Here is a 21,264-nt window from a genome sequence, read left to right as displayed (position 1 = left end):
AAAAAAAAAATCAATTACATCTATAAAAAAATACTTCAATTTCATACACGGTTATTTCTTCCAAAAAAATATTGACTCTTATTTGTATTTGTTATCTCTTTTTTTTTTTTCTTTTTTTTTCTTTTTTTTTATGGAATGTATTTGTTATCTACTTGAATTCAAATACTTCAATTACATCTATCAAAAAAAAAAAAAAAAAAAAAAAAAAAAAAAAAATTACATACACGGTTACTTCTTCCAAAAAAAAATCTAATTCCTATTTGTATTTGTTATTGTAAGGGCCAGTTAGCCAGAAGGTACTATTAAAAGCTGTACGAATTGGGCCTATAGCCCAATCTGAGGATATTAACTGTCAAATAAGGTTATTATGGGAATGGTATGATAAGAAAAAATAAGGATTGTGTGTGATAGTCCAAAATATGTCCGAGGAGGAAAGCTATCTCGGAAATAGAGGTCCGAGGTCAGTAAGAATGTCTTATCATCCTGGACATCCTTCAAGATTGCATCACGATTAGAAGTCAGACATTGGATAAGGGATGAGTAAAGGGAGGCAATAAATATCTTCAAAAGCTGCTACATTCACATTAAATGCATCCCAATTAACTCTCTGGCCGCATTAATGTGGAGGTGATACATAAATAGTGGTTAAGCAGCCTTACAGCTGCTAGTTGGAGGTTCTAGGAGGTGTTGGATGGGACAAGAAGGAGTTCTTAGAACCTAACCTACACGTGTATGGTAGAGATGATACCAAGATTATAGTATATAGCATAGAAAGGTGGCCAAAAAGAAGGGATCGAAAAAACTAAGAAATCTTTGTAATAGTCCTTTGAACTCTTGTAACCTTGTTCATCAATAAGACATTAAAACATAGCTCCTCAGGCCGTGTCGAGGACATATTTTCTTATCTTAATTGTGTTTGATGCTCTTAAATCAACAATTGTTATTGTCTTCCTTATTGGATAAAACTAGTTCTTTCACCCACGCTCTACAAATTCATTGTTTGGGCTTATTAGGCTAAACCCAATCCTATATTGGGTCCAATCCAAATTCTTTCCCTATAGTTATCTTCTTTCTTTTTTTTTTAAATTCAATTACATACACAGTTACGTCTTCCAAAAACAATTTGATTCTTATTTGTATTTGTTATCTTTTTTTCTTTTTTTTAATGGAATGTATTTGTTATCTATTTGAATTCAAATACTTCAATTACTTGTATCCAAAAAAAAAATCAATTACTAAATTACATACACGGTTACTTCTTCCAAATCATTCCTAGCTATTTGTATTTGTTATCTTTTTTTTTTTTTTTTTTTTTTTTTTTTTTTTTTTTTTTTTTTTTTTTATGGAATGTATTTGTTAACTATTTGAATTCAAATACTTCAATTACATCTATCCAAAAGAAAAAGAAAAAGAAATTAAATTACATACACGGTTACTTCTTCCAAAAAAAACTACTCATTCTTATTCCACTCCATACAATTATCACATCAATTAGATAGGCTTAACTATTAAAAAAAAAGTAATAATAATAAACAAAACAAAAACAAAAACAAAAATTAAAAATTATCATTTTGAATACAAGGAAAAAAAGTTTCTAAAAAAATATAACGAAAAAAAAAAAAAATCCTACCAAAATACTATAACTATTTCTAAAAACAAATACAGTAATAGATACTATTTTAAAAAAATTTATTAAAAGATATGATAGTTACAATTTTTCTTTACAATTTGAAACTTTAACCCCTAAAAAAAAAAACTCTCTTTCTCTATAAGAAGTCCTTCCCTGCCAGGTCATTCTCTTAATTATGTTTTCTTTTTCTTTCTTTTTTTTTCAATCATTGCTCATATGATTTTGATTGTTGTATGAGATTTTGATTTATTTGTTAAGAAAATTGTAGGAAAATTTTCTGGAATAATAAAAATTGTATATAACTATTTTCAAGGTTATTAGAGCAGTTGTCGTTGTTGTACATCTGGTTTTATGGAGGGCAAAACTAAAGAACTAATTATTTATTTTATTTTATAGGAATTGGTTTGTCCATGAAGCACATGAAAATAAGAGATTCAAATAAGGGGAGATTTCCGTGAAAAACAAGGTCATTAGTCAATTTTTATTGTTTAAGTCTCTATGGTTATTTGCTTCAATTTTTATTTACTTACAAATTTTTTGACCTCAAATGTCCAAACTAAATTGCTAATTTTTCACCATTGGAAATTCTTTGATTGGCGAGCCTCTAAAATTTATGACATTAGAATAGAAATTAAACATGTCAAATTTAATATGCAAAATTGACCAACATAGTAAGTATTTCTTTAAGCAAAATTGAGTAATAAAGTAAGTATATTTCCTCTCTTTCTCTCACCTATTTTGGAACCTAGTGTGCATTTGGATTAGGTGGAAAAATTAAAATTATTTCACTATTCAACTTATTTTTACTACTATTCATGAGTCTCACTGTATTTTTTGACACTATTCACGAGCTTCACTGTACTATTTTAATTAACTTTTATCTTTATTTACAGTACTTTTAATAATAATTTTTCAGTTTCAGTAAAATAAGCAGTATCCAAATACACCCCTAGTGTGCCATTGCAACAAATTTTCTCTGGCAAGCAATTCAGTAGTCTTGGTACCAAATTTCACTTCTCTTCTCATTTAGCAAAAACAAACTTTAAACAGTATACACATAGCTTATAAATTCGAATTTTGAGCAATATTTAGCCAAAACACTCTAGAGTTTCAAATATAATAATAATGGAATTTTAGACTCCAGTTGATACAAAATATCCTTTCGATCCTACAGAGTTCTAAAATTTTAATTAATAAAAATGAATAAAAAGTATTTAAAATGTCACAATAAACTATGTGTTAAAGTAAAGGATGATGATTAATGTCCTCTTGAATCCACATGTATTAGAATTTATGGTTATTTGGCTTCTAGTAATATATTGGAGAATTTTACAATATGGTTTTTTTTTTCTTTATTTATTTATTTTATGTATCATGCTTGTTTAATTTAAATGGTTAAAATTGGGTATTACTTTATCACATATATTATATAAAATAGATGAACCATTACGGTTGCATATATTTACATATGAGATGATACAAAGAGTGTCTTTTTATCAGCCTCTTTTTAACTAAAATAATATCAATTATGTGATAACCATTTAATAAAAGAACATCCTCTAGAACTATTGCAGGTACTGGGAAATTGGGGGCCCAAGTCCACTAAAAACAGTAATGCCTTGTCCCTCGTATGCTCAACTCAAGCCCACACAATAGAATTTTTAAAGAGAGTGGAAAAAAAGTTCAAGCATAATTTTGGGACTAAGTTCTGGTCCAATTTGAGGAACTAGAAGCTCTAGAGATAGACAATTCGAGTAGTAATTTAGGATTTTATTGTCTTCGAAAGAATCCAAGGACTTGTTCTTAAAGATGGGTGATACAGATTCTACACTAAACCTTCATTGTTCATTCTATAGTTTATTTTTACACTTCAAGAAAAATCCCCCCTTTCCTTATAAAGCTTCTTTCCCCTTATATATCCTCCTTCTTGGCATCTTATCCCTCCACATGTACGCCCCATAGCTCTTTTCTGGATACTTGTCCCATCAAGGTTCTGCTAAAGGTGGTAGAAGGGGTTGCTAGTTATGAAAACACTGTTTAGGGGTCACTTCTACATTAATGCAGCTGATAAGGTTATTACAGAGCATTCAATGCGATGATGGAAGATATAACCTTTCAGGAAGCCTCCTCCCACCATGTTGATCCTCTCCTAGAATGCTATTTCTCCCATTCGGGCGCTCATCAGATACTATGCACCTTCCCCATCTTCTTCTCGGGTAGACCAACTTCTCAGGTATGCATTTTACAAATGAGTGGGTACAGGACATCCTACAGCTTACTCTTCTCGGTCCTTGAACACCCCCACAACTATATTTTAAGTATTGAATAAAATTAATATTATTTTTCCTATAAAATTTATGTGAGATTTACATAAATTTTTTCATATGCTAAACAACCGTTAATTTCATACTTCTATTGCAAGATGGTAAAGGATTAAGGAATATGCTATCCTCATTTTTCCTTTCCCTCTTTTATCTTTTTTTTTTTTTTGGTCTTTAATTTTTAGATATGTTTTTTTAACAAAAAGAGAGAAAGGGGAGGGTTTTTTTTTTTTTTTGGCCCCCACAAAAATTCGGAAGATAAGATTTCAAGCCCAGGTTATCCCTATGCGAGGAATTCTAATGGCACTTGCAGGGCATGAAATATCCAAATGTGACCACAAGGATTTTGTTCTATTTCCAATAAATATTATATGTGATTTATGCATTACAAAAATGATTAAGTTAATCCACTTTCAACCTTTAGCAAAAGTTGAGATTGGATTGGGATAAGACCCCCTATCATTGAATCCTTTAAATTACTCAAATTTTTATTTAGATGTAAGACGTATGACATTTAAAAATCAAATAAATGTCATGTGCCTCGCATCTAGCAATACAGAGGAAAAAAAAATACTTCTATTTTTAACCAGTCGTGGGATGTCTTACATTTAAAACAAAATGGGGAGGGGATTTTATTTCTTGGTATACTTTCCACCCCGATGAAAGTTGTAATCTTAAACCTTGAAAAATGCTTAAGAGGTGAGAGATTAAACAAAACTTTTAAGATTTTTAAGTACATATCATGGTTTAAGTTGCCTAAGTTCCCTTAGTTTCTTAGAACTCTTTCTTATGTACTAGGCCTTTGCATTTTGTGTTCCATTCAAAGGGCACAGGAGATGAACTCATAACTTAAATTCCATTGTTGTCTAGAAAGCAAATAACGAAGATCAAATGTTCATGTCAGTAACAAAAGATGGAATACATACAACTAGGCCAAAGAGGGTTGACGTCTTATTTCCTATGCAAAACCCCCCTCCAAGGCCTAATGTTTGTTACTGGTACTCATATCGCATTGACCAAAAAGTAATGTTATGAATGCAATAAGGACATAATATTTTCACAATTATTGACATAGCCTATTGTAATTGAAGATCACTTTCATCCATGTCCACTACTGATACTATTTTTATTATGCACCAGTCACCACTTATAATTTGTTGTGAATTTTTCTTCTTAAAAGTATTGTATCCATAGACATATTGTTAATGAACAGAGTTAAAACAGTTTAGATTAATTGCTATGTCATTTGTTTAAAACTCCCACACGGGTAGTACTAGTATTTGAAATGAAGGTCCAGCTAAATGACTAAACTGTATCAGTTACCAAATGACACAAAAGGAGCTCAGTTTTGCTCTTAATGAACAGAGAGAGACACAGAGAGAGGATATTTTAATAGTCAAATTCGGAACCAACAAAATATTGAACTACCAAGGTTTGGAAACTTTAGGTGGAAGTCATTTAGCTTGAGCAAACTGAAAACGAAGGTTTAACAACTTTTTAAATAGGCAATCAAGAGGAACATGTTAAAATGTGGGACTTGAATGAATCCAATTCAGCTAGAACTTCTTCCTCGGGCCTGTATATCAAATCAATCATCCGCCATATCTGCACCAGAACCATCACTTTTTCATCAAGGAAATGTACAGCAGCATAAATACAAAATATTTTCATATCTTGAAGTACATTTTATTTTTACATGCAAGTTGATTATTATTCAAGCAAAATGCTATCCCTCTGATATTTTTCACTATTAAACTACTGAAGGAAAAAAATGCACATTCTATATGATAAGCTACTAGGGTTAATATATATATTGATTACCTGCAGTGTACCACCTCCTCCAGTACTTTCACAATCATCGGACACACTGACAATTGTCCACGGATCAGATGCATTCCAATGGAAGTCCACAACCTTGTCCCTACATGCATAAAATAGAAATAAAGTATTGTGTACAAAATCTTCAGAAAAAAGCATCCAGAAAGCATATAATTGCATTAACATCCAATCAACAAGTAGTAACAAACACCAAATTCAGCCCCCCAAAAAAACCTGTTTGTATAGCAAATCACACACACATAAGATACACAAATTCATACCTATGGCCAGCATGTCGGAAGAATAAGCCTGGAGGAACATTTTGCATTTTAGATCCAACATTACCAACCTGAAAGGCAATAGGATCAGTTACATGCATAACACAAGAAACATAAATGCCACAATGACTAAGCAAGAATTGAGCAATGAGTTTCAGATTGGGATGAACCCTAATAAACAAAATTGATAATTTCCTGTAGCCAGATTCAACAGAAATACAACCGAAAATTATAAAAAGAAAAGGGAACACAACCATCGTCCATCCCACCCACCCCCCAAAAAAAAAAAAAAACTTAAAAGGGGAAAAGTGGGTACAAGAGTGATGTGAAAGCAGGGAAGATCTAGTTGGAGTAATTAAATCTCACTTAACCGCTCTGAATCGCTTTGGTGTAATGCTGAAGTAGAAATACTTCAAAGTCCAAACCCATGTATGACTAAAATCATCCACGCAACAAGTAAAAAATTATAAAGTGATACAGAATAATACTTATAATCAGTCATAGTAGTAGGAACCATTGGATTGATAATTTGATATCCTCACTACTAAAGAATAATACCAGTGAACGAAACCAGATTACTTCTAAAACTTCCTGAGAAGCTTGAGATTAGCAAAAAACAGCACTTGGAACAATAAAAAATAAATAAAATACCCTCAATACTTATCAATAATAAAAACTACCTCTGGAAATCAGTTGCTCGCTAATAAAATAGTGAATGCAAGGCACATTTATAACAGGCAAATTGTGACGCTGGAAATCTGCTTGAAGGCTTTACATATATTCCACCCCCCAACAAATCAACCCATACATATGTAGAACCATCTTATACACTGCATTTGATCATTATAGGAATAATAACTTTCCTTATCTACTGTCAGTTCACCATATATTTATCAGTTTCCATCTCTTACCATCACAGCATTGTTGGTTCTTTTTTTGATATGATCTATATGTTGTCTTATGATCATGTGTGTGTGTGAGTGAGAGGCAGAGAGAGAGCAAGGTTGTATAGAGAAAAATTATAGCTTCATACCTTCTCATGATCCCAAATGTTCAAAATGCCATCCTCAGCAGAACTTCCAAAGACGGATGACTTGTCAGGAGACCACTGAAAACAAATGCATATTTTTGTTAAAAATAACTAAATAAGTCCTATTCCTGAATATATAACAAAAGGCATGATGTAACATAAAGCCAAGAAAATAATCCCAAAACTTTTCTATCACCTGTACACAAAGGACAGCTGCATTGTGACCCTCAAATTTATGAACATGTGATCCAACACCCCCAGAGGTGAGATTACGGCGATCAAACATGCGAACAGTAGCATCAGCAGACCTAAAGGAAAAGCAAAGCAAATTTAAGTAAACCAAATAACGGTATGAACTGTTTAAAAAAAATGACAATTCAAATAGGTCCAGAAACAGAAAACATTGAAACAAAAGCACACAGATCATGACACATTCTGCATTGTGAAGCGTCCAAGAGATCAATTTCATTATGCAAAGCCTGAGAGAAATAAATACCCTGTCAGAATGAAATTTACGTCATGAGGATTCCAATCAACACAATGAAGATCAGCATCATGAGCTTTCTCAACCTGCCCAAATGACAACCAAATAACTGAGTTGCATCAAACATTTAATGCAAAGCCATGAGAAGAGAAGGCGGCAGCATTTTCAATTCTACAACACAAAACTTGCATAATAAAGAGCACTGTAGAGAAGGAAAAAGGATCCCTAAAACAATCAAGACGGGAAAATAAATAAAATTCCTATTAGAATAATCAAATGAATATTTAGATTTTATATGTCAGTAATTCATACTTAGAAAATCTTTGGTATTGTACCACAGCTTGCCATGGCACAGTAAACTGATAGACAAAAGAGGAAGAATTGCAACCTTGACAACTGGAGAAGATCCCACTCTTGCATCCCATAATATAAGACAAGAATCATCGCCTACGCTACAGAACTCCTGTGCACTTTTAACACAAATAACAAATAATAAATGCATATCAGAAAATCAGGGAAAAACAGCACCTACAGTTCCTGTGCAATATAAGTATAAAAAAGACATGAGATTCAGGAAATAGGGAAGAGCTTTGTTTTCTCTTGAAATATCTACATGGGGGTAATTCCCAAGCACTACTTGATGTCAAATGACAAGAAACAAAGAACATGTTAATCACTAAATTAAATGCATGATTGCAAATATGTGACAGATAATAAGTTATAGGCCATGTGGAAAAATCACGAATATAGAACCACAAAACCATACATAATCAATGCATTTGACTATGATTGATGAAAGCTACCTTGATGGGCAGAACTGCACATCTTCTACGGTATCCCCATGCCCTTGGTAGACACCCCGTGGACCAATAGAAGGGCTGTCTGCAGGTTTATCATTAGTCCCACCAGCCTTAGAGGCATGCTTAGCGCTGCTGCCACCAGACCCCGGAGACTTTGTAGCCCCTGTGTCTGCTGCTAAAGTCGAGATATGATCGTGAATACTCCACAAAACTACAGACTTGTCCTTGCCTGGCACAGAAAGTTCCCCAACAAATGATATGATTTGAAAGGAGATATAGTTCATAACTTGAGTAGAGGAAGAAGATGATCAACTCAAGTTCAACATCACAAAGAAGTTTTAATATTGACATTATCTGGGGGATAGACATGCAGCAAGTTTATTCAATTACAAACCCAATATCACATGACTCAATAAATGAGAACACACACACACACACACACACACACACACACACACATATATACACACATACACACACGCACACATGGCTGGTTAGCTGACATTGATAGAGGCACAAGATAAATATATCCATCACACTAACACTATCTGACATTAGATAAAATGATAATAAAAGAAATCCAACCTCCAGAAAGCACAAAGGGTTCAGTAGGACACATAGCAAGAGCAAATTCAGCATTATCTTGATGCCCGGTCAATATCTGTAAGACAATGCATTTAGAGTTAACAATTGCCTGATATATATATATATATATATATTTAAAGATACGAAGGGGGGAAATGAAATAGGACAAATAACAAAGAATTTTCAATGTATTAAAACATTCATGAAAAGGATAGCAAAAAGAGTTTCATTTGCACGGGGCGCACCAAGTCTGGACGAGAATTTGTAGCTCCCAGAACAGCATGACGATTTGGTTGAGCCTCAACGTCCCAAATAAGGACCTGATCATAAACTCAAAACTTTAATGCATATTGAGCTTCCCCGGTTTATAAACTTCATATTCAAAGACAAGTTACAAGATTTAAAAACCTTGAAATCTTGATAATCCACATTTAAAAGAAAAGGGCAACATGAAGATAAATGCTTACATCAGGACTGTCAGTGTGTGTGGCCACGATCTTACTATTCTGTGGGAGTTCCCTGATTCTGTTCACCTGCAAAATAATAACAAGAATAAGAACAAAAACAACTGTAATCATTGAAATTTGATAGCTAATAAGACTAAAAGATCCTCATTTGCAGCCATTTTAAGTAGAAATGTAATTTTCTTTAAAAGCCACATGTACCTCGCCAGGATGTATAATAGTTTTGAACTTCTTTACAAATGGAGAACGCGCTTCCTCATTGAACTGTAAGATCAAGCAACCAGAGCATGCCAAGAGAATGCAACTGATGAGCAAACATCTTCACAGAACCACCACCAAAAACAAACGGAAGAGTGGGTGTGGGGGATTATGAATAATGCATGTTCCATCAGGAAATCACCTGTGATATGTGCTCTGCAGCTGCAACCCTAGGTTTAACTACCTCACAGTTTGCTATGACAAGGGTATTTGGAACACTGCCATCAGTCTGATTAAAAAGACAACAAAAGATAAAACCACTAGGATAAATCAACATATACAATCCCAGAGTAAACAAGATGATGCACAAACAACAGACAATGACATCACACAGTGACTTAATATCAACTCCACATGAGCAGGCAAGTAAATCACAAATGCACAATATGAAAATAATGACAAGTTCAACAATATTAATAACTTATTTCAAATCATACATGATAAAATACAGCAGCAAAGATCTGGCAGTTGGAATAAGTAATCTAGAATGCATGACAAATTTCCAACCAGGCACTCATGAGAACGTTTTAAATTTGTAGTGTTAAGCTCTTAGAAATAATCATTACTGAACTTTAACTTCAGAATTACTCATTTTCCAGAACAAACATATTGAACCAATTCCCACAATTACAGAATAAATTCATTGGTAATTTCTTTCTTTAATTTACAATTAACAGTCCAAAATCAACACAATGCCTTAACAATCAACAATGAAAAAAAGATTCAAACACTGCAAGAGACAGAAAATATCTTGCCTGTTCCGAAAGGTAAAGACGTTGGCGATTCTTGTAAGTGGCTTGCTCTAGTTGCGGACCCCATCTATCAATACCAACAAATAAAGGATCAGATTACTTTTTCTGAACCTTTAACCATAAATAAAGTGTAGCTATGTTACCTAGCAGCTTCATTTCATTTCCATATGAAAATCCCTAACTACAAGATTTTTATGGACAAACACATGCCCACCAAATAATTTACAGTAACACATATAATCAAAACCCTTAAAGTGGAATTTTTACATAGGCGTGATACGAGACATATAGTTGAGCACCACCATAATCAAACTTTTCATTCCATTGCATTCACGGTTTAGAAATTAAATCAGACATAAGACATTATCCCAAACGATTCATTTTTCTTTTCCTTTACCCACATTTTCCCACCTGCCAAAACAGATCTAAAAATTAACTTAGTACTACAAATTCACAAACACTCTTTAAAAAAGACAGTATTCTCAACATCTTAAAAACAATGAAATGCATGTTTAGTACCCATCTTCCTTCACATTCTAGAGAACAAAACAGCATAAAACTTAAAGCCCTCAACTTTATTCTAAACCAACTTGTCCTTTCTCCGCTTTCCATCTACTTTTCCCACATTTTCTCAGCATCCAAAAAGACAGTAAAAAAAGCCAATATTACACAATAAAAAGATATTATCTTTAACTACCAAGAAAAAACCCTCTAGAGAGCATAGTACGGACAACCCACATTGCTATTTGTTCTTAATTTTCATCAAATCCCAGAACCGAAAACAGCATAAAACCAAAAACCCATCATTCTAATCTAATTCAACTTTTTCTTTCCTTTATTTTCCCTACAGTTTTCCCAGCATCCACAAAGACAGTTATAGGCAATGTTACACAATAAAAAGCAAGTACCTTAAAATGCAAACAAAACCCTCAAAACAGAATAGTACGGACAACCCACATTGCAATTTTTTTTTTAATTTTCATCAAACCCCAGAACCCAAAACAGCATAAAACCAAAAACCCATCATTTTAATCTACTTTACTTTACTCTCTTACTTTTTTTTTTTCCTTTGGTTTCCCTAACACTTTTCCCAGCATCCAAACAGACACTAACCCAACAAAATCAAACAAAAACGGAAACCCTAAAGAGTGAGAAAGAGAGAGTAAATGGGGGGTTTTGTACAGACCGGCAAGAGAGAGAAGGCCAAACGAGGTTGTGATTGGCGAGCCAGTCGTAGAGCACTGGCACCAGCGATTTCCATTGAGTGTACCTCTCATCCACTGATGGCTCTGTTCCTTTCCCTCTCTCTTTCATCTCTCTCTCTCTCTCTCTCTGATTCTCTCTTTGTAAGACTCTTCTTCTACTTCTTGCTCTGCTTTTGTTTTATATATCAAAGCTGGTGAGGTGGGTTTCAATTTCCCGCCTATGAAAATGTAAGGTCTGTCTGTTTGTCAGACTCTCTCACTCACTCTCTTTATGTAAGAAGTGAAAAATGGACCAATGCGTGTGTCTGTCACCTGTCAGGGGCCTCAGGGCTTTAACACAACGATAGTCTCCTATTAACAGAGAATAGTAAGAGTAGTGATTAGGATTATACTACTATCTCTGCTTCACATAAATTCACGTAAATGTACACTTAAATTAGGTTGATGTATGAATTTTATATTGCATTATGAAAAAGAAATGAAGTTACCTATATTTAAATAATAATAATAAAAAGAAATTTGTTATTTTCTTTCCGTTTTCATGAATAAACATCATTTCTCGATTACAATTTACTCCATTAGAAACTTCAAACCTAAAGATTATTAACATTATTTTTTTGCCAAAACACCTTGTAAGATTTCAATTATTTCTTATGGCTTTCTGGAATTTGTATATCTGCCAAATTGAACATTGAAACTAATTTTTATTAACTCTTATGGATGGAAAAATCACTTGATCATCATGCGATCATATTAAGGGTCTATTTGGCTAGGCGTTTTGGGAGCCTAAAAGTGCGTTTTTAAAACCCAAAACTCTATTTTGCAAATAACAACTCTTCATAACTTTTTTTACAAATACTCATTTTAAATCCAAAACACCATTTTGCAACCACTTATACAAACGCACCCTAAAAACACTCACCAATTGATTTACATCATTACTCACACGATGGTCGCATGATTTTTCGTTCATAAAAACTAACAAAAGTTAGTCCCAAAAGACAATATGGCAAATGATAAAAAAAAAAAAAAAAAAAAAAAAAAAAAACCTTAAGGTTTTAGAATGAAGAATTGAAACTCTATACATTCTAAGATTATGAATTTATGGCCATTAACTTTTTGTGTTATTTGTTAGTTTGCAACATATACTAATTTTATGAATTTATGGCCATTAACTTTTTGTGTTATTTGTTAGTTGGCAACATATACTAAGTTTATGAATTTATGAGAATTGACCCAGCTAGTGTGAGACTCATCCTTATGTGATAGGGATGTTAAAATTTACACATAATGCCACCTTGGTTAGCAAGTACCCAATCTAGATGGGTAAATTTCACAAACCTACCATGAGGTTTGTGATAATACTAACTAAGTCCAAAACATTTTAAAACCCACCAATTTAGGAAATTTAGTCCTTAAAAGACAACTTTGTTCCTAAATTTTACTCTCTCTCTCTCTCTCTCTCTCCCTTTCTTAAACTCTCTCTCATAATTCTCTCTCTAACCAGTGAAACCCATCACCCAACAAACCCATATCACCCACACCCGTAGTCACCTAGAAAACCCACCGCCTAGCAAACTCATATCACCTACACCCATTACCGCCTACAAAACCCACCACCCAACAAACCCATATCACTCATAGATCCCACACCCACAACCATTAGAATTGAACCACTACCACTATCACTATCACAATGCCACCTAAAAACCAACAAAACTTCAACACACCTACCCAAAATCATAATCCACTTCCACCCAAAACACAACCCACCGATCTATTGCTCAACCACTGGTCTTCCTTCACCCAAAATCACGAGACAAAGAGAGTTAGAGAGTCAGGGTGTGAGAGGGAGAAAGCTAAGAGAAAGTCAAAGGGTGAGAGGGAGAGAGCTGAGAGAAAAAGAGAGATTTAGCAACACCACCTCGCTTCGATCAATGAGCAGTTGATTGTGATCTACATGATTGACAAGGTTTTGTTGCCAAAGGAGCTATTTAAGGCTTAAGCTAAGATTTCAATGTTGGCTTCGGCTCTCAAAGAGGCTGTGAATTCTCCTAAGACAAGCAAGAAGAAGACGAAGAAGATGGGTTTTGAAATGGGTATTTTATGAGAGAGAAAGGGGAGAATAAAAGTTAGGGACAAAGTTGTCTTTTGAGAACCAAATTGTGTGTTTTAAAATGTTTTAGATCTAGTTGATATTATCACAAACCTCATAGTAGGTTTGTGAAATTTACTCTTCTATTTAAGTCGTTAAGTAGATGTGGTAAGGCAAGGCAATGGGTAGATCCTTCACATATAATTGATTCGAGCGAGGCAATGATCGTTATCTTCAACCCAAACTTGTCCCAATCATATTAAAAAGATATGATTAAAATTTTTACATTTTGGGGGGGGGGGGGGGAATATGAGAGAGAGAGAGAGACTTTAGACTTGATCAAATAACAAGGAAATTAAATAACTAGACACCCAGGCTTAGGTCGAATTTGATCAAGGTCTAGAGATCTTCAGGCTTTGTCTTAATACATTCCAAACAATTTTCTATAAGTAATTGCAGTCAAACTGCGAAAGGTTTTCAATGACCACTTGGCTTTGCCTTTATTTGGTCACTCCATCATCATTACAGACTTGCCCACGTGATCATGCTTGCTTCCAATGTCATGCAGCAAATAGAGGAATGTGATCAAGATTTACTATTTCAGCCATAATGGGCTTTTCTATCATCCAAACAATTTTATAGAGGATTTTTCATTTCATAATTACCGAGCTCGTAATTATTCCATAAGATGATAAATGGTCATGGTGTCGATTGACACTCCAGACTTATGGTACATACTTGTAGCCTTATTATTCGCTTTTCTAATTTTTCCTGGAGATAATTATGAGTTTTAAACCAAATTTTAGACACATTTGATGGAATGTTTTGGTTATTTCAAAGGTGTATTTGATATCCTTATAAGTAAGATATAAAGTTACCACCATCTAAGAAGGTAATCATCATATTATAATGATTTATGGTAATGTGAAATTTTTGTATTGTTTACAAATAAATGAACTAAACGCTATTTCTTCTCAAAAAAAAAAAAAAAAAAAAAACCAAACACTTTGATATCTACATTATCGTAATGTCTATCACATTACAATGAATTAAACACCCCAAAAGGATACTTTAAAATTTTTAAAATTTAATTAGTCATCCTTTTTTTTTTTTTTTTGTTTGATAAAAATTAGTCATCCATTTTATAAGAAGATAATATCTAAATAAAAATAGCCATTATTTATTACATTCATCCTATGCACTCTTGTCCATTTTTGACACATTATTAATTATGATTAATTCTTTTTAAGAACCAATCATAATTAATTATTCATAATAACATACGTTCAACCCTAATTCCAATAATATATTTTGTCAATTGAAAATTGATATGGTTTGATCTTTCAACATGATAATTTCAAAAAAAAAAAAAAATTGAGTGATAATTCAATTTTTGAAAGCAAAGTAGAATTAAGTTTTTAATAAAATTACCATTTAATCCTTTTAAATTTAATGTTAATTTGGTCTTCACTAATCTCTCTCTCTCTATATATATATATATAATAGGTAAAGTTGAGAGAAAATCCAATCAGATTTCAAATTGGAATTCAATTAAAGTCTAATTTTGTGCCACATGTCCCATCTAAACTAAGTTTTTAAATTTTTGTGCCAAGTGAGTTAATTCAATGTACAAATTGGATTTTAATTATAGTTTAATTTTGCAACATGTGTCTCATCTAATCTAAGTTTTTTAATTTTTGTATCAAATGAGTTAATTTAGTGTAAAAAACGAGAAGACCAAAATAAGTAAACCATAAAAAACATAATTTTTTAATGATTTTATATTTATGAGCCTTTCTTTTTGTAAAACTAAAAACAATTTAAGTTTATAAGTCATCTATAATAATAATAGGTGAAACTGAGAGAAATTCAAATTAGAATTTCAAATTAGAGTTCTAATTTTTCGCTATGTCTTCTAAATTATTTATTCTTAAAGAGTTTTATTTCTTAATTTTAGAATTAAATGTGGGACCACATCATAAATATTTATCAAAGTGAGTTATTAAGTACAAAAACCGAAGAGTCTAAAATAAATAAATCGTAAAAAAAATGCTTCACAATAATTAAAAAAAATATATGGACAATTTACATTCTATACCTAATAATATCCTTACAACAAATTTTAAAGAGTTAACAAAATATAAAAATGATTATTAATAGTCTTTAAATTATATATAGGAATTATATTATATATCTTATTGTATATATATCTTTAAGTGTTTCCATGTAAATGTACGGAGTTACAAGCAAGTCCTTATAGATAGTTGGACAAAAATCATCATGCCATATAATTTATTTATAGAATTACCAAAATAATTTCACAAATGCATTGTGAGAGTCAAAAGGCATAGTTGAGTATTATAGAGAATAAATTCAAGTTTCAAACTGAACTCAATTTATTAAGCAACATTGCCAGCAAGCCAATCATTGTGTTTTTTTCTTTTTTGTATACCCATCCTCACCCCCCCCCCCCCCCCCCACAAAAAAAAGGCGAAATTGTGTGATATATATATATATATATATATATATACAAAATTGTGTGGTATTTTAACTTTAGAGCATATAATATAAAACATGGTGTAAGAATATTGATTTAAAAAAAATTCATAACATGTTGAATGAAACATGCCATGATATTATTTTGACTTTTGTTGATGAGTGCCATAAGGGCACAAGTCAAGTTATATTGAATGCTCCATTAAAAATGTTTTTATAAATGTTCAAAAAATATAGTTACAGTGTACATACATATCAAGAAAAATACAAACAGCTACAATAAATTTATGTGTACAATGAATTAGAATTATTGACAAGTATGTTTGATTTTTTTTTTTAAATGCATTACATCTCATAGTTGAGCCAAGAGCCATGTAGTTTAATTGATACTTCCCTATACATAAAGTGTTTGGGGGTCTAGGGAGATAAATGTTCGAGCTACAGGATTATGAATATATTATAACTATCTTAAATACAATCTCATAGCTGAATGTTTATTATTTCTTAATTAATGTGTGTCCTTAGGACACTCATTAATTATTATTATTTTTTTTTCTAAGTAATAACTATTTATTAGGGAAAAAAAAGAAAAAAGAAATATAAGCAAGGTACAAAAAGGAGGATCCCATACTCATTCTATTAAGGACAGACAAAGTTTGGTTACAAATTTGGTTGTAACCAATGGATATAACTCTACTTAATCTTTTTACTTGATGTGAATTTTGACAAATTCATTATTGGATAATATTTTCTTTTAATATCGTTTATGCTTGAAAATTTTCCAAATAATCAAAGATCAATAGTTATATCATAAATCAAATGTTCAAATTTCAAATTTTTGCAGTATAAAGTAATGCATAAAATATAAGTTTATGGATCGAATAGTAAATAATACTTCCTCCGTCCCAGTTTGTTTGTCCTCTATTCCATTTTATGATGTCCCAAAATATTATCCTGTTTCAAAAAATAAAAGTCATTAATTTATTAATGTTCCTATTATACCTCTACTTTATTTTCAAAACTATTTAAAAAGAAAACTAACAGATATTTAAAAAATTAATTTAATTGGGGCATCTTTTTAGTTGTCTCATTAAGAATAACTCTTTTTTAAAAAAAAGCTGATAAATTTATTTAAGAATAATTTTGTAAATTTATACATTTTCATAAGGCAGACTAGATAATAAATGATATTTTCTTAAAAGGTTTTACTTTTCAAACATGACAAACAAATTGGGACGGATGGAGTATTTGATATGCACAGAATTTGACATGAGTATTAAGAACATAAAAGAACATGCAATTCAATGATTAGGTTCTCAAAATATGTAGCCATTTTATTTATTTATTTATTTTTAAATGGGAGTTGTAGTCCTTGGCTACAACTAAGTTTGTAGCCAAATTTTGTCATTCTATTAATTCCACAAGGCCATTAGGAATGGAAGGGATTGGGGTAACTCAGTATATCTCAAATTGGCCCATTCAACTATCAACAATAAAATTAGCCTTTCTATGGGTACGATATACAAACCATTCAAATAAGGCATTCAAAATCAATATGATCTCATCAACAATATGTTTGATCACTTGATGGGGGGAATTCGATAGATGTTGAACAACATTTAGAATACCGGCTTCGAAAGTTCTTACTTATATCCAAATTCTTATTTGATGAGTTGGTAATTATAATAGGGGAGATGATATTTGAACACTTGACATCTTTGTTTTAAACACCAGGAGGTGTTAGACAACTAACAAAGCTCTTGGTGCTTATACCCAAATTCCATTGCCTTTGTTAATGTGAACTTAGTTGTTTTAATACTTTTTAATAATTCAATAGTTATAACAAGGGAGAACGAAATCAAACCTTGAATATGCTAATAAGTTGAGTTATAAGGCTTTTTGTTGACTGTCTTAATAGTTAAGAACATGTCATGATACTTATTAGTACATTGTTTGGTTAGGTTTATATTGCACTTAATTTGATCTAATTTATTCAGTTATATACAACTTTTAAAAATTATACTGTATATTTTTTCATATCTTATTTTCTAAACTAAATAAACCAATAAAAAAAAAAATCTACACCAAATGATTCCAATCAATACAATTACATTTAGTCCGATCAAATACAGCTTACTAAAGACCTTTTTATAGTATAGAAATATGGATTGTATGGAGCTTTAAAAAATAATTATATCTAACAATATGTATTCTATGGGTAGATCTATTCCGTTTGGATACGACTTATTTTTACTGATATTGAAAATTAAAAATTGAAAACACTGTAGCAAAATAAATTTTAAATGAGTGAATAGTACTGCGAGACCCATTTTTATTTATTTTTTTTCTGAATAAAGTGACTGTGGGTTTTGTGAATAGTATATAAACAGTATTATAAACAGTGTTTTTTTCTCAAAAAAGCAGAAAACAAGTGGAAAATAAGTGAAAAAAAAAAAAAAAAAAACACAAACGCAAAAACGCGGATCCAAACACTCACAAAGTAAGGTTGGTCCGTGTGATGCATTGAATTTGCATGAGGGGGATCCACTAGTACCCAAGTTACAACTTAAAATTTTCTCAAAAAAAAAAAGTTACAACTTAAAAGGCCGAAAGCAGCACTATGAACGATACTGATTGGTTCGTATCCCCACGCGCTCACCGTTCGATCAAACCGTCCACTTTTACTCCTAGAAATCATACATGGGCGGCAAGGGTCCCACTAGGGTCGGTGTAAATGGGTCCCAATTTCCTATAAAGCCTAAAATCTTACCAAACCATGGGAATTGTAAACATTTATGTCAAACTGTAGACAATCTCCATAGTCTTAACCAATGAAATCCTGCCACGTCCTCAACCAAAAATTTTGTGATGGACAAATTTTCATATTATTTATGGGGCATCTCCGATTGGGGTGGGGGAAGGTTGGAACTTGGGGTTTGCATTGTTTCATTTATTTATGTCCCCCACATTGGCCTCAATTATTGTAATTATACAAATAGTCAGTACAAATTTATTAGAAACTAGTACTAATTTCTAATATGAATTTAAGACTATAATTAGAATTATTGTAATTATACAAATAGTTAGTACAAATTTATTAACAGCTACTACTAATTTCTAATGTGAATTTAAGACTATAATTAGAAAAAGCTTGTTTGGGAGGTAACAAATAATAGAATATAATTGATTGGAAGGAATTTTTATGGAATATTTTATCTATAATGTTGTTTGAGAGCAATGGTAATACAAAATATATGTGTGTAGTATAACTTGTTTCATGTTGTCTTAAATATTACCGTGGCTTGTATTATAATCTTATTTATTTAGAATCCTATTTGTTTTCACTTGTGTGTATGTTTGTTTCTAAATAATAATAATAATAATAATGAATACTCATTTCATCATATTTATTTCCATATATTTATTTCAAAAGTGAGAGAAGAGTGAAATATTATTATTTATAAGGAGATATTGTTAAAATAAAAATAAAAAAGTCAACTGTATAATTGTAAAATCATATATTTGTGCTTTTTTTAATTATTTTTTTTATATTATAAAATTCATTGATATATTATAAAACAACAACATTTTGATTAACTTCTTTTAAGCGTTTGTTTGTTTTTCACTTGCCTTAAGCCCTTAAGTATTTTTTTTTTTAATTATTTAGTTACAGTTTTTTAAAAGTGTTGTACCTCATGGTGTTAACTAAAGTTTACCCCACAACAACATTGACCAATGGATTGCAAATAATGTTGAATTTTCCAATGACAATTAAAAGTGTTGTACCTAATAAATTGTATCTTTTTTTTTTTTTTTTCATGAATGCATTCAATTTATCTTTTCGTGTAATTTGCTTAATTGTTGTTCATTATTACATTGAATAATTTTCTGATTCTCAAAAAAAATTATTTATTTATTTTTATTTAAATTAATTTGTGCGTGTGTTTCTCAAAAAAAAATAAAATGTGTGCATGTATTTCATTAATTAATTAGTAGATCATATTCAATGCACTTACCTTTTTTTTTTTTTTTTTCCTAATAAATAATAATTTTTTTTTTTATATTCTTACATAAAAGGTATTAGTTTTGATTTATTATTTTGAAATTAAAAAAAGATTTTGAACCTTCTATCACACGGGAATAGCACAAGAGACTATAATGGGTGTTTGAAAGAGTAATTTTTGTCAAGAGATATATGTTTAGACGAGTTTATTTTGATTGACTTATTTTACTTCAAAAATAGATCATACCGTGGGTTCCAGTTAGCTCAATTGGTAAAATCTCTGATGGTTGTATAAGAGATTTGAGGTTCAATCCCCGCTTACACCAAAAAACTGATTGGTGTCTTGGTCTGATGATAAAGAGCTATCATCAGGAGTGGACGCCATAGGTTAAAACTCTCTCAAAAATATATCATACCAAAAATATAAAGTTTTTAAAAATATTTCACTCATCTAGCATTCAAATTTATTTTGTATAATCTTGAATATTTTCACATGATTTTGCAATAAAAATTTGATTGGTTATCAAACAATAGACTAATATCTTATTCAACACAATCAGCATCTCCCTTCTACACAATTGTTTTTCTTTTAAAATTTAATTAAATAATTATTAATAATTTAAAATTCCCCATACCATATTATAATTTTTTCTTTTAATAATATATCTAGTATCAAAAAATTTATCATAAGTTTATTCACAAGGATTGAATTAGCTATAGTTATGAGTTCATACAAAAGTTATATTACTTCAATGCAAATTTATCATTTGATTGTAAAATTTTTTATATCTCTAATCACTTAACAGATTTGAGCTAATACCGATCAAATTCAAAACATTTCAAACTAATCAATTTGGTTCCTAAATTACAAGTTAGTTATTTTTCTCTTCTTTGTCTTAGAAATCATTTAAAAAAAAAAAAAAAAAACCTTAGGAATCAAGTTGAGTTTAGAAAAATTGGATAATTTTGAAATATTTTGGACAAAATTAGCATTAACCCGAACCTTAGTGTATTTTAATAAAATTTACATTATATTATATTACTA

General features: G+C 31.2%; 1 protein-coding gene across 1 annotated transcript; it reads right to left on the bottom strand.

Moving 5' to 3' along the window:
* Positions 1 to 5,196: 5,196 nt before the first annotated feature.
* On the bottom strand, positions 5,197 to 11,959 carry LOC126725121 (WD-40 repeat-containing protein MSI4-like). Its single transcript, XM_050429651.1, has 15 exons — positions 11,607 to 11,959; positions 10,424 to 10,487; positions 9,811 to 9,897; positions 9,612 to 9,674; positions 9,414 to 9,479; positions 9,192 to 9,266; positions 8,947 to 9,022; positions 8,365 to 8,590; positions 7,950 to 8,031; positions 7,574 to 7,647; positions 7,274 to 7,385; positions 7,081 to 7,155; positions 6,051 to 6,118; positions 5,773 to 5,872; positions 5,197 to 5,556 (listed from the first exon to the last, which is right to left on the bottom strand). Exons 1-15 carry the CDS (start codon positions 11,732 to 11,734, stop codon positions 5,461 to 5,463), a joined length of 1,392 nt encoding a protein of 463 aa, XP_050285608.1. The 5' UTR covers positions 11,735 to 11,959; the 3' UTR covers positions 5,197 to 5,460.
* Between the last annotated feature and the right edge of the window lie 9,305 nt (positions 11,960 to 21,264).

Source organism: Quercus robur, chromosome 5, assembly GCF_932294415.1.
Source record: "Quercus robur chromosome 5, dhQueRobu3.1, whole genome shotgun sequence".
In the NCBI taxonomy this organism is placed as follows: domain Eukaryota; kingdom Viridiplantae; phylum Streptophyta; class Magnoliopsida; order Fagales; family Fagaceae; genus Quercus; species Quercus robur.
Note: the sequence above shows the minus strand (reverse complement) of the source record. Positions and strands in the feature narration are given on the sequence as shown.

Excerpts from the sequence above, each read along its gene's own strand:
- LOC126725121 (XM_050429651.1), bottom strand. The coding sequence starts at position 11,734 with ATGAAAGAGAGAGGGAAAGGAACAGAGCCATCAGTGGATGAGAGGTAC. Across the intron at positions 7,648-7,949 it reads GATCTTCTCCAGTTGTCAAG|GTTGAGAAAGCTCATGATGC; the intron begins GTTGCAATTCTT and ends TCATTTGGGCAG. Across the intron at positions 5,873-6,050 it reads TTCCGACATGCTGGCCATAG|GGACAAGGTTGTGGACTTCC; the intron begins GTATGAATTTGT and ends TTATGCATGTAG.